The sequence below is a fragment of the Anneissia japonica genome, unplaced genomic scaffold, assembly GCF_011630105.1.
Source record: "Anneissia japonica isolate Jap-2015-1 unplaced genomic scaffold, ASM1163010v1 scaffold1587_len1432017_cov164, whole genome shotgun sequence".
Classification (NCBI taxonomy): Eukaryota; Metazoa; Echinodermata; class Crinoidea; order Comatulida; family Comatulidae; genus Anneissia; species Anneissia japonica.
Window position 1 is genome coordinate 954,452 of NW_022713643.1, and position 14,406 is coordinate 968,857.

The 14,406-nt window shown below is 35.3% G+C and overlaps 3 protein-coding genes across 3 annotated transcripts in view; 2 read left to right on the forward strand and 1 right to left on the reverse strand.

Moving 5' to 3' along the window:
• The window catches only part of LOC117108664 (F-box/WD repeat-containing protein 11-like), a 5,142-nt gene extending 1,938 nt beyond the window's left edge, over positions 1-3,204 (forward strand). The window contains exons 2-5 of the mRNA XM_033250760.1: positions 72-183; positions 444-568; positions 713-788; positions 1,877-3,204. Coding sequence (XP_033106651.1) covers positions 72-183; positions 444-568; positions 713-788; positions 1,877-2,121 — 558 coding nt within the window. The 3' untranslated portion in view covers positions 2,122-3,204. The remainder of the gene's footprint in view (positions 1-71; positions 184-443; positions 569-712; positions 789-1,876) is intronic.
• Positions 3,205-3,887: 683 nt separating this feature from the next.
• On the forward strand, positions 3,888-7,903 carry LOC117108655 (uncharacterized protein C2orf73 homolog). The gene is made up of 4 exons (XM_033250749.1): positions 3,888-3,921; positions 4,535-4,938; positions 5,832-5,944; positions 6,537-7,903. The coding sequence occupies exons 2-4, from the start codon at positions 4,773-4,775 to the stop codon at positions 6,633-6,635; spliced, it is 378 nt and encodes a 125-aa protein (XP_033106640.1). The 5' UTR covers positions 3,888-3,921; positions 4,535-4,772; the 3' UTR covers positions 6,636-7,903.
• LOC117108654 (phytanoyl-CoA dioxygenase, peroxisomal-like) lies at positions 6,109-13,598 on the reverse strand. Its single transcript, XM_033250748.1, has 8 exons — positions 13,489-13,598; positions 11,578-11,738; positions 10,751-10,919; positions 9,579-9,660; positions 8,661-8,842; positions 8,227-8,376; positions 7,909-8,043; positions 6,109-7,263 (listed from the first exon to the last, which is right to left on the reverse strand). Exons 1-8 carry the CDS (start codon positions 13,552-13,554, stop codon positions 7,210-7,212), a joined length of 999 nt encoding a protein of 332 aa, XP_033106639.1. The 5' UTR covers positions 13,555-13,598; the 3' UTR covers positions 6,109-7,209.
• Positions 13,599-14,406: the final 808 nt, after the last annotated feature.

Genomic DNA, 14,406 nt, shown 5'->3' on the forward strand with positions numbered 1-14,406 from the left:
GTATGATGCTGTCTGAGTTGGCCTTAAAACTCATACATGTTTATGTTGGTTAATTTTTTTCATTGTCACAGTTCTTAGATCTGAGAGGGGATCTTCTGACAACTGCTTCCTGGGACAAGACACTTAAGTTATGGGATGTCAGTATTGGCCAGTGTCTTCAAACTTTTATTGGTCATTTAGAAGGTATGTTTTCAGTAATAATGTAATGAGAAAGGTAATCAGTACAGTAATGTCGATTTTGTATAGCACCATATCTTCAGAGTACACTATGGCACTGAATTGGAAACTATTCAACAAGACTTTACAGTTCTTTAAAGTGACTGCATTTTAAGGTTGAATTTAAACTGTGAAATGACCCTTGCACTCTACCAGCATCATCATGATATTATACTGTTGATGACTATTATTATTGCATTTTTAATTTGTTATGATTTAATTTACAGTTGTATACTGTAGTCAGTTTGATGACAAGAAAGTTGTGACAGGGAGTGGAGATGGGGATTTGAGAATATGGGACATCTCATCAGGAGACTGTATGCATGTGCTATCTGGCCATGAGGCAGATGTGGTAGGAAAAAATGATAAATTTTCTTTCTAAGAAGAGCAGTAGACTTCTATATAAATATCAACCAGGATGTCCCACTCAGCAGAGTTATAGAATTATGTAAAGCATTTACAAAATATCAAATATAAATGTGATTATTTTTTGCAGTATTGTTTACAGTTTAATGAGGATGTGATTGTGTCTGGATCAGCTGATAGTACATTACGTCTCTGGAATCACGAAGGTAATGCAGGCACTTGAATGTGTATTCTCTAGAGGTCACAATGATCCCCGCAATCCTGTCTTAAGTCATGGGAGTCTCCCACAAATTAGCGTGTTCCTCTCTCCCACCCGTTGGCAAAAAGACTCTCAGAAGCTATCCTATCTCACTCATATTCAGATACATATTCAGGGGTGTAGGCTGGTTTTGGTCTTGGGTGGAAGGGGGAGAGGGTGGGAAACAGCTGGGGGAGGGGGAGGTGGTGCAGAAATTGAGAATACAGCACTAAATTTCTATTCTCCAATGAAAATTTGAAATGGTCATTTTTAGTATTTTAATCCACTTAGTGGACATAAATTGTTGTCATGTGGGGGGAGGTAATCTGCACCCACAACACCCAGCCTACACCCACAGCATGTTTTCACTCCTGAGTATTCCTATGAAGTAGGCTATGGGTATCATTGTTATGTACAGCAAAATGCAAAATGTTTTAAGAGAGCTCATGAAACCAGAACCCTTAGAAGTGGCTGCTCCCAACTTGGAACATTTACTCCCATGCGAGAAGAAAGCTTTAATCTGATGAGGTGAGGCTTTTTTAATACCTTGTTTAGTAAACTTATTTTTTAAAAGATTGTCAGAAAAAAAAAATATATAATTTGTGTTTTCTTATTTAGCAAACTGATTTTGTCAAAAGCAGAGGGGAAAATAAAAATAAAATGTCATTAATGAATATTAATAATACTTTTAAATTTATATTATTAGGGAAGAAATACATACTTTATTTTTAGAGATTTCATGGGAGAGAAGGGTGCAATAAAAATTAAACAAATTTTTTTTTTTTTTTTTACAAAAATTTCCATTTTTTGGTGGCAGAAGGTGCACTAAGTGGCCAAAAATAAATTTTATTGGCAGTCAGAGTGTTCGCTAACCAAGGTATAAATAGATCTTGCCTAATGTATTAAAACATTTCATAATGCAACCAAATCTGGTCGTTTGATAATGGATTAAATTAGATATGCCATCTTTTATTGTACCTTGGCTTTCCCATCATTTGATTATTATTACCATTTGCTCATTCACAATTATTATCTAATAGATTTAATTTGTTTTAGGAGCATGCTTAAATATCCTCAAGGAACATGTGGGAGTGGTGAGATGTCTTGCAATCAGAGGTTCTCACATAATATCAGGAGGTGATCGCAAGAAGATAGTTGTGTGGGATACTAAAACTGGTGAACTATTGAATGTGGTGCATCGCAATCCAACGTTACTTCATCTCATGTGGGTTAGCGATACAAAGTTGATCACGGCATCCCCCGAATCACCAGGAACCATCACAACAATCAGCTACTGGTGACCATTTGGAATCATTGGAAAGAGCAGAAAATTGGGTAAGTTGTCATGAGGAACAATTACGACAATGTGCAAGTGGTCACCATTCAAAGAGGAACCATCGGAACAAAGGCAACTGGAGAGTCTTGAGGAACCAAGAGAACATTGAGCAAATTGGGAGCATTCAAAATTACAAAGAGCTAGCTAAATGTTCAGCAGATGATTCAGAACCACAAGCCATTCATAACAGTGAGGAAGCACCATAACCTTACTGGCGTTCCTTCAGAATGACATCAGGAACCATAATGACATTAAGCAGCGGTGATGGTTCAAGTCATCCTTAGATGTTGTTGCTAAGGTAACAACTGCTTAAAGCTACGTACACCCGACCCGTGCCTTGTCGTGTTTGTGGAATAAGTGCGTAGTCGGGGCACTGTGCTGATTGGGTAGTTGTTCATTTTTATTGAAATCAGTAAAGTCTGTTATAAAAGAGAGTTTACCTCAGTTTTTGAGAAAAAGAATTTATGAATGCAATTTTCCAGGCTAGAGTTTAAAAAAAAAACCAAAAACAGGTTGCGTGCCTTTAACATCATAGAAATTTTACTGAACTTTTACAAAAATGCTTGTATCTTGATTGTAAAGTAGGCATACTAATCATCATAGCTCAAGACCAGTGGTGAGGTAGGGGGATGAAACCCTGAGGGTCAGGCCACTTCCTTGCTGGCCACAACATGATTGGAATGAAAAAGAAAATCTTTTTGGGCAGAATGTGCTCAAAAACATCTGAGAAGAGTTAATTGCCCAGATTTTCTAGGAGCTAGGGGTCAGCATCCTGCAGCTACACCCCACACTGAGTCTTTTCACAGATTCACTCTCCCCTTCAACAACACTTTGCAGTGGCTTTTCCTTGGGCTCTATGAAGAGTCAGTACAATGTAATATAATTCCTGATGATGACATAATTAATGTTGAAATATTGAATCCCAACACGATGGCGTGCATTTCTTGGAGTATGTAGTATACTATCTTTTGAGATTAATCAGTGGACCTTTCGGTTTTTGTAACATAATAGTTTTAACATTCATTTTGCTGTTTGATGAGATTGAAATAAAGTAAAATGCTTGGCTTGGGGCACATAGAAATAATTGTTAGATTATCACTACGCGTCAAAAATTTTGGAAATATTGATGAGGGAATGAAAAAGATTTTTTTTTTTTGCTGCATCATTTATTTCAACAGCATAGTAAAAAAATACAATTTGGAGACACTAAATACATTTTCTTTAAAAAAAAACAAAAAAACTATAAAGTTTTTATAAAATATTTACAATATCCTTGCCAAATAAAAACAGTCCCTCCCTCTTAAAAACAATATAAACAAGATAATTAGGCATAAACCTAGCCAGAGACTTATTACATAGGCAATACCAAAAGCCTAGTTAGCATAGTTGCCAACTTATAGGGATTGACCGTGAGACTCGCGGATAATTTATCATTTACCAGTTTTACTACGGATGAACAAAAACTTACGGATTTCAAGGTTACTCACGGATCAAGATTTTAAAACTAAGAAACAATAATTTGCGAACTGCATATATAGCAATATGCAATAAATAGATCATTTGCCATTCGTCTACAGTGTTTATAGTGTAGCAAAGGGTAATCCTAGCCTTTGTGCAAGCCCAGTATGCTCGACGTTAGAATCGTAAACAAACACCCTTTACGCCCGCTACGGTCAGCATGCTTTTATTACCTAGTAATGCGCATGGTTTGTTTATCTGTTTTCAGCATGAAAGTACTGTCTGTACATCGTGATTCATGAATAAAGTGAGTCCGTAAAAATTATTTTAATTTTACACCAAGCAACTGTCGGGTACTCATCTTAAGTTTACAGTACTGTACTTTGGTCAAATATAAATTAGTATATAACTTTCTGGTTTTTATTAAGTTTACATACATACACTTAATTTAGTGTCCAAGATCAATCAAATCAGTTGTGAAAATGCTCAGATTGAGCGTCAAAGGATTGTCAACCTGGTCCCCGAAGCCCCTCCCCCTGGCCCCCAGCCAGTGGCACGTTGCTACGCAACACAAATTCTCACAGATTTCTTTTGTTTAAAAAACGTAGGTCGAATATTAGCAACTTAACCTAGGCTTACATAATTAACATTTTATAATCCAGGACTAAAAAAAAATTATGAGAACCCAGGCTTTATTTCGTTGAATATTTCTTCCGCTGCATATTTTTAATTATTATTTGAATGTTTATATTGATTGTTCAGATTGACCTGGTGCAATTTCACTTTTTGGAAAGATAGTCTATTTTGAACTGTAGTCTTTATTAATGTAATGCACATATTGCGATACAGTACAATTTCAAATGAAAACATGTATGTAATGCAGATGGGTTTTAATAAAATTTATACCTTTTCTTTATCAGTCCAGATACCAGGAGAATATTTGGTGGAAGCAATGCAAAAGATCCTCAGTTTCAAAGTCACTACTCAGTAACACATACAGGTGAAAGAAAACAACAAGTTGCACAACGTCCAGCATCTAAACACAGACACAATAAACCTCATCCTGAAAAAGTGGGTTTCTTGAAACAAGATTGTCATCTGCTGCATCAACCAATCTGTCATGTCAACACTAAGATACAGGTTAAGGATGCCAAGGAGATGCATTGGTGGCCCTCAAGGACTTCGGAGGAACCTCTAAAGAAAACCGAATACAGCGACAATACAACAAATAGATCAGAGTATTGCAGAATACCACGTGAGAAATGGCCCCAACACACTACAAGACATGGCAGTAATCCAAATTATACACCTGCTCTTGGCATAGGTATCTTGTTATGCATAATAATCTGGCCTGTATCCAGGGAAGTGGGGCGTACAATGCCGTAGCCAGGATTTTCAAACAGTGTTTGACAACATCAGGATGGCCCAAATTTACGCGTAAATTCAAATACCGTAAAATGTGGACCAATTTTCTTAAATGCTGACCCATTTTACGAAAAAATATGAAAAATTGTGTGGAACTGTCCCAATATCTGGCTACGGCATTGGGTGCGTGAGATCACGTCCCCACAATTTGGAAAATATGAATGTTTTTAAGACAGTTGAGAATGTATGGAAAGCAAAATTTGTTATTTTGTGTAAATAAGATTAAAAGGGAATCGCTTTAACCAAGTAATCTATTTTTAGGCCAGTATTTGGGCATTGAATTTGTAGCAAGGCAACCCCTAACCCCAGATGGCCTATTTTTTCACACCTCCTGCACCTCCCTCCCATTGGCAATACTGGTTACAGCCCTGATATAAAGTAACAGTCACTGCTTTTAGTAAAATATAATTTTCATTCAATAATATTCTGAAAGGTATTAATATGATTTAAATATTAATGATTTATTAAAGTAGTAACATTTACAAATAATAAGTACAGTTAAAGAAACAAATAATACTTCAAATAGCAAAAATAAATCTGATAAAATGATGATGATTATAATTACATTTATTTGAAAATGGGTTGACAATAAGCATACAATGTCTAGCTTGGATACTATAATTGGCACAATTTTGAGGATTAAACCTAATGTTATTGCTAATGTGTATTATTCTTTTTATTGTCAAGAAGGTTGTTTGGGTAATTCAATTTGAAATAACATAATTGCCTCTATTTTATGAAAGAATTGCCACAGAACACAGTAACTAACAACACTTTTGTAAATTTCATCAGTTCCAGTGAATCACCTGCCTGCTGAGAATGGCCCGCGTTTATTGGTTGAGAGAATCTCTTACAGCCACCAATACGATTCAAGGACAAAACCAAATGAGCCAATCAGAGGAAAGGTAAGCAAATTATTGACATTAAAACCTTTTTTTGATAAGAATTACTTGAAGTTGTTGATGTAACTTGTATTAAATGCCACCTGCTTATTCTAATTTTAAACTGAAAGCAATTAACTTTAATATTTAGTGTATTATATTTTTCTTTTTTTTTCTCAACACAAAACAGCACTGTATCTTTATTTTTCAACCTATTACAACATTTGTACATTAATTTTTGGATTTTTTAGATCCTGATTTACCAAAGATCATGTTATGTTTTTGTCATTTAATTCTATTTTGTGACAACAGGGGAGGTTTCTGCCATATGTCTTAAAATGTTCAAATGCAGAAAGCTGCCTTACTGTGGGGTGTTTTTTCATACAGGTGTGATAGCTATATGCACGCTATCAACATTTATGTGACAACTACCCATGATTTGCAAATATATGGATAGGATGTGACATCATCATGCCCATATATAAATTTGATATGAAAACATCATGCCTATACAGGCAGTGCACACAAAGATGTGACATAAAGTGTTGATATTGTGCTATTATTGAATATTATAGATCTAGTTTGTGTAATTATCTCACTTTTTCATTGTCCCCAGCTACATGGCAGCCTTGTCTGGGATACACTTTATCCGGTCACTAATCTCAATGGTGCTAATGATGATGGATCTTCCATGCCTCCAGCAGCTTCTCCCTGATAAATCCACATGGTGCTTAACAAATGAATTCTATTGTACTTTTGGAGTATACATATATAGTTTATATTTCATACTTTTATAACCTATTTATTATTTCTAAATCCATTGAACAACTTTGGCACTTGGCTTTCTAAAGTCCTTTTATATATTTTAGTTTTACATTTTCATAAAACATTAAGTTATAATATTTTATATGATATTGAAATCTTCTTTTTTCCATTTCATTTGCCTTTTTATTTCACAATTTATTGCAATAACAATACTTATTAGACTTCATATAATTTTTAAAGTAATGCTATTTACATAATTTACAAGTCATTAAAATTAATACTGTATATTTCAGGAGCTACAATATCTCCAAAATTCTGGTTAAATAATCATAACATTTTTTGGTGTACATACAGTTATTTCAATTGATTACACTTCTAATAACTCTTGTATTGTATTATATGTTGTACAGTATTTCAATGAATGCAGTTAAATATAAATTTTTATCTGTTTATTCTTGGTACACTTGAAGTTACGTAGAATCATTATCAATATTATGTGCACTTATATTTTCTAACTAAACTACCTACAGGTTGATTTGCTGGCCATGCACAAGCTTTCCTTTAATTCTCCAAGCATCCTAAAAGAACATAAAAGTATCAAATATTATTGTTGTTACATTGTGTGCATTTTAACCGGTTAATATTCTGCCACTTCGACTGTATGCTGTAATTTGTTCATATACTGATGTTAGTACACTATAAGCCCACCCAACATTTTCCTGGACAATTAGCTACTGGGTGTAACAAGGATTATGAGATAGCCTAAAGCCCAATAGCCTAAAGTGTGAGTACTTGTTTGATTCAGGCAGTTCACAAATTTGATGTTAAGGCCAGTAAAAATCTAATGTTTTGCCAAATCACAGGAACAATTAAAAATGGGGGCTGTTTATTCTGTAGGCACTGGCAGAATTGTAAAATTCATGCGGTTTCTGTTTATTTAAAATTTTAAATTAGTTAGGTATGGCGCAACTACCTGCTTTAGTACAACTGTTCATATGTGTGTATGGCATTATGCTCAATTATATAGCAGGGTTGTGTGATTTGTTGATTATCAAGAATATTGTAGTAGTGAATTTTCCATAGCAATGTTTGAAATGATTGTTAATATGCAGTAAAAGGAGTATACTATTATAATACTCTCTTCCATGTTTCTCCCACCGAAAAAAACCCCCTACGATCAAGTGTAGTGATTAATAAAGATAAATGAAAAATAATATACTCACATCAAAATTGAAGTCTACTTCACTTCCAAGTCGTTTCTTGACAATTTCATCAACCTCCTCAGCTATCGTCTGTTGTGATGTTCCTCTTACATCAATATATTCACATTCAGATGCAGCATAGTGGGATGAAATAGCCTAAATTAAATTATATATTAATAGGGGGAGCTGTTTACAACTGACATTAATACAGTACAGTACTAGCATTTTTTTGTTATCATGGCAGGTTTTTAAAATCACATTGGGAAGATTAGTGAAATTAATTTTTTTTCAATGTACAATTCAGCACAACACAATATTAATGTATTAAAAAATCCACACCTTTCTAAATGCTTGTGTTCTATTGGTTCCAGATCCGTGCAGGAGTAGGGGATGGAAAAAGACAACATCACCTTTCTGCATTTCTAGATGAACACGCTCTTGATCTGGTGTGTAATCCAAAACACCATGGTACATCTTGTTCACACCTCCCTGTTAAAAATTTTTTTAAAGCAAATTTACATAACATTTATTTTATGAAAAATGATGCAAGAAATCTTTGGATATTATTATTAATCCCATAAATGGACAAAACTTCAAAGTAGCCCTGAAAACAGTTTAAAACATCAAAAGTTGGATAAAATTATGGGAACCTCTCAACATGGGCCCTGAAATTCTATTCCATGCCATTTTTATCCCTGATTTTGCTTTCTGACCCTGTTCCAGAACATGGTAGTATATTAAGTTTGAAGAATTTTTTCTTTTGTTGAACTTACCTCCCACTGGGGGTAACCATGCTCCTGCAATTCCCCCTTATGAGAACCTGGTACTACCACCAGGCATCCATTGGAACGATCAACTTTCTCCATGGCACACCAAGCACAAACAATGCGCTCCGCGGGACGGAAGGGAAAGTAATGCAGGTCCTGATGCATCGGGTGTCGAGAAGTCTTGGCACCTAAATAAGAAAATTACTTTACACCAAAATTCATCTTGTTCTACCATATAAGTTTGGAATGTAAAAATCAAGTAAAGTATCTAGGTGGGTGCAAGTTCACCCTCCGCAAAAAATGCTTGCCCCCCCCCCCCCCCCCGGGAAACGTTTGAAGAAAAAAAAATTACTATTGTATGTACAGTAGTTAAAAATCACCTTATTTTGCAAGTTACCACCCCCCTCTATTAAACATCAAGCCCTCCCCAATTCACCCCCACCTGCAAATTCAAGACTCCTAGGATACACAACTGGTAACAATGAGAGGCCCTGGGGAAAACTTCAAACTAATATCACTTGTGCATTGGAATATTATTGTTTTACATTTCTCATCAGACGAGACTTTTTTTTTATACCTTGTTTCGTGAACTTATCTTTTTAAAAATCGTCAGACGGAAGAGAAAATAAAAATAAAATTATATTCTTGAATGTAAACAGTGAAGAAATGGGATGATTTAAATTTATATAATTAGGAAGAAATATACATATCTTCCAGTTGGAGATTTCAAGACAGCGCCAGGTGTAATAAAAATAAAGAAAAACTGGTTTTTCTGGAATTTCCAGTTTTATTTGTGGTGGCGGGTGTGCCAAGTGGCCAAAAATAAAATTTTGTTTTTATTCGAAATCATCAATATTGATGGGCAGCAGGTTCGCGAAACAAAGTATAAAAAAATCCTTGCCTCATCATTCTAATACACATTACCTGTATCAGGTGGTTTGTTGATCAACATTGTATGCATGGCCATGATATTTGGGCCTGTAAAACATTCTACATACTTCACAATCTATGAAAACAAGACAGCAGAAACAAGACATCAACATAAGATAGAATATTTTCTTTTTTCCAAACCAAAAAATTGAAAAATTTAATGGTAAAAATTACCTTGACAGTTTCACTGCTCTTTTCACGAGCAGCTTCTTCAGAAGAATGACTATCAGTAACTAAACAGACTGACATCTAGAGGGCCGATTCTGTTTAATTACAGGGTCATATATGTGACTTAATTGGTGTGCGCCTTCGTCTTCGGATCCAAATGGCCTCCCTGATAAGTCTGTAGTAGGTGTCCGGTTCTATATCAATGATTTTGGGTTGAGCCCAGTTTATGACCTGATTAGAGTGCTATGGCTGATTTACTCAATTCTCTTTCTGATTCTCTGAAGTTTTGACGAGTAACATTCTTCCTCTGTTAGGTTTACCCTTTCAGTTTCTTTTCTATGTTTTTTTTTATACCTACTACCTACCCTATTTTTGGGGCCCATTACGCCAACATAATTTTTTTTAGGCCTTAGTAATATAATAGTCCTCTACTACTATGACTAAGAAGGATTGAAAAGTTATATATATTTAAAAATTAACATAAAAGGAAGTGGGTGGGGGTCAAGCAAATAAAGCGCGACTTTTTTTATTCCTTGTTTCGCATACTTATTTTTTTAAAGATTATCTGAGGAGAACGGAATAAAAGTAAAATTTTGTTTTCTTATTTAGCAAATAGTTTTGCCAAAATCATCCAGATGGAGGAGAAAATAAAATTTTATTGGTGAATGTAAAATAGGATGGTTAAATGCTTCAAATTTATATAATTACGAAGAAATATACATACAGTATCTTATTTTTGGAGATTTCAAGGCAGCGGCGGGCATAATAAAAATAAAGAAAAACTTTTTTTTTCCAAAGATTTCTACTTTTTCGTGGCGGCGGGTGTGCTAATTGGCCAAAAATAAAATTTTGTTTTTATTTAAAATCATCAATATTTGCAGTCGGAGGGTTCGCTAAACAAGGTATAAAAAAAGTCGCCTAATTAATATTCTTTACATGGCCTAGTATTACTGGTACATTTTGCACCTGTGAAGACAATAATCTAAAGCTCTTTCTACCTGTGGAAGTGCGCAGAACTCAAACAAAACCGGATCAAACTGGAAGTCTTGGATTTTAGTGATTGCTCGTTCTCCCACCACAAACTCAGACTTTGCTATTGAAACATCTTTCATTATGGTCAAGGCTGGTACTTTTACAGTTCCATTGCAAATACCCCGAAAACGTGCACTAAAATCAGCAAAATAAAATGTGTAATTAACAATAAAATTAATAAAAAAGAACAATAAATAAAATGTCAACATTAAATTGCTCAATTTAAAATAATAACTACGCTTTCAACTATTAATGTGACAAAGATCAAAAATAATATTTAGTTTATTGCTGATTTCCAGACATTTTTTATTAAGAAAATTCTTAAATTGATGAATGGTTATAGGAATACATGTCTCCCTCCACTTTTGAAACCATGTTTCCATGGTCTTTAGCAGCTTTGATCTGTAAATAGATTAATAAAGATAAAAGAAATTTGTTAATTTGGGACCACAGAAAAGTGGTCTTTTAGAAGTGGTCCTTAATTAAAGGAATCTTTAATTAGAGGGAGAACTGTAGTAATATTACCAGTTACTGATTGTCTAGCTCTAATTTTCAATAAAAAAAACACAAACACGTTTAAACAGAATATATCCACAAATTCACTATGAAATGTCATATACAATAGTTCATGATACAATAGTTCATGATAACAAGTTCTACATTTGTTGTTAGACATGGACCAGAGGTCAAAAAGGTGATAATAGTTAACAATAGCATTACAAGGTCATCAAGACAAGATTAGAGATCATTGGTATAAACAGACAACGGTACAATATCCAAAGATACACAGTACCAGTATCTGTCAATATCATCTGACTTCACCAAATCCCTGATGACGAGGAATCCATCCCTTTCATAAGATTCACATTGCTGTGGTGAGAGAAGTAAGTTTTTGTTTAATACATATTGGATATTCTGATGATGTCCAAGAGAAGCAGATACAGGGTATGGAGTCTGAGAATTATGTTAAGGAGTCAACTTGCCAAAAAACTCATTTTATTTCTCCATTTCGTAGATTGCTGGTCAATGCGAAGCTTTTTTTCCATGGCCTTATTATAAACAATCATTATAAATGTATATTATTTAACACAAAATCAGATGACCTTACACAACTTAGGGCCCGTTCGAGCGAAAAAATATCTGTACAATTTACCAGTTAATTCACCGGTACACACCTTCTAAAACCGCTCGGACACTAGTCTAATTACCTTACCATCTGGTTTATCCGCGACAACTTTGACCACCAAATTGCTGGGTAGAATACCGTGTATGGAATGACCATGGAGCCGGAGGTGATGATAAATCAACCTTAATTGTTTTTCAAAATGTTTTGTCCACAGCCCAGCGCGAAATTCAATAGGTTACGGCCCAGGCGTGGTTGCAGCTCTCCTTCGCCTCCTCACACAATGCACGACGAAATCTAAATTTAGTAGCATAGCTACGCGTTCGATTTGTAGATTTACCATTATTCGGAGAAATAAACTTGAATAAACTAGCCTACGCACAGATTTTAAAGCAGCCATTATAAGTTATTGAGCTACATTATCATTTCACCGTGCCGCGCTGTGTGTACGTGGGCCGGTTAATAGCAGCAGTAGCAAGTAAACAAAGAATGGGGTGTTGACCATGGGATAAGTTGAAATTTACTTCCGGAGTAGTTTCGTTACACGTATTTACCTTGAGCTAAAACTTGCTCGAACGGTCGACCAACCGCTGAGTGCTTAGCGCGATTACCCGGTGAAATAAACGTAATATGGTTGGCGTTTTTTGCTCGAACGGGCCCTTACTGTACCCAGTATATAGTAGGCTAACTGTACAGTACTGCTGTGTAAAGACTAGGCCTAGGTTGTAGTAGTAGTAGTTATCAGTAGTACTGTAGTACAGTACTCTACCATTCAGTACTTATTATTTGGCCATTTCAGTCTGAAAAAGCAGTCTAGGGTTTCAACTGTCCGACTACCTTACCTTTGTGCTGCACTAATGCTGCACTAACAAACTACTGAAGGCAAAGGCTAAATAAATACAGTAAAACCTCGAATTGAAACCCAATGGGCTTAATCTCAAGATGAAGCCCATCTCGAATTGAAGCCCCCTCTTTAGCTTGCAAAATTAGCCTCGAAAAGAAGCCCATGCCCATGGGCTTCTTTTTAAGTCCCCTCTTTTCAAGATGGCATGGGCTTCTTTTCGTGATAGTACAGTACATACACTGTACATGAATTTAAAAAAAAATAAATAAATAAATTAAAAATAAGCTTGGTTTCCCTTGGTTTACATACAGTAGTTTTGGTGATTTCAATGCCAGTTAAATACACTCCATCATGATACTAACTTATGTTTTATAGTGGCCTTATATTGTTTTATAATACAAATTTACAAGAAATACCGCTTCTTTTTGAAAAGAAGCCCCCTCTTTATTTTGCAAAAGTAGCCTCGAAAAGAATCTTATCCAAAGTTCGCTAAAAAGAAGCCCAGGGTTTCAATTCGAGGTTTTACCCTATAACATAATAGAGTAGGCCCAACCGCTGCGCCCTGGGCAGAGTGGAAATGCCCAGTGTGAGAGGGCCTAACAATAACATTTTAAGAACAAGCTAGGCCTAGTCTGAAAGGTAGGCCTCTACTAGGCCCTCTAGGCCTAGTCTTATTTCAGTTCACTATAATAACACTAATAATAATGATGGTCAAGTTGACTAAATCTTAAGGATACAATTGATCCTGCTGTAACATCGTTTGGCCTCCGAAGATGGGAAGTGACAACTTTCAGTCGGTCCATATTTAAATTCTCGCAAGAACCTGACAGTGGCTACTTTCTATTTTGGGAGCACAGCAGTAGTAGACGTACGTCGTCTCTCGAACCAACTCTATGACAGCCGCCCTCTACAGTAAATAATGAAATGCAGGTACTGTACTTACTTTTTTATAGGAGAGATATCATTTATTTCATTCCGTTTGTCTCAATAAAAAAAAACAAACAAACAAACAAACAAAAAAAAAAAAAAAAAACAAAACAACCGGTTACAATACAACATAGTAAAAGTATAAAATATCTGAAACAGGCCGAGACAGTATTCCTAAAAGTAAACCAAATCACTATCAAGTAGGTCTCCTAATGCACTATTCCGATTACGCTTAAATAATAAAATGAACAATTAAATTAACACTTAAAATCAGTAAAATTTGCCTTAACAATATATATATATATATATACTGTCTCTTATACACATCTAGATGTGTATAAGAGACAGGTGTGTACGTGGGCTGGTTAATAGCAGCAGTAGTAAGTAAACAAAGAATGGGGTGTTGACCATGGGATAAGTTGAAATTTACTTCCGGAGTAGTTTCGTTACACGTAATTACCGTGAGCTAAAACTTGCTCCAACGATCGACCACCCGCTGAGTGCTTAGCGTGATTACCCGGTGAAATAAACGCAATATGGTTGGCGTTTTTTGCTCGAACGGGCCCTTACTGTACCCAGTATATAGTAGGCTAACTGTACAGTACGTACTGCTGTGTAAAGACTAGACCTAGGTTGTAGTAGTAGTAGTTATCAGTAGTACTGTAGCTGTCTCTTATACACATCTAGATGTGTATAAGAGACAGTTGTATGCATGGCCATGATATTTG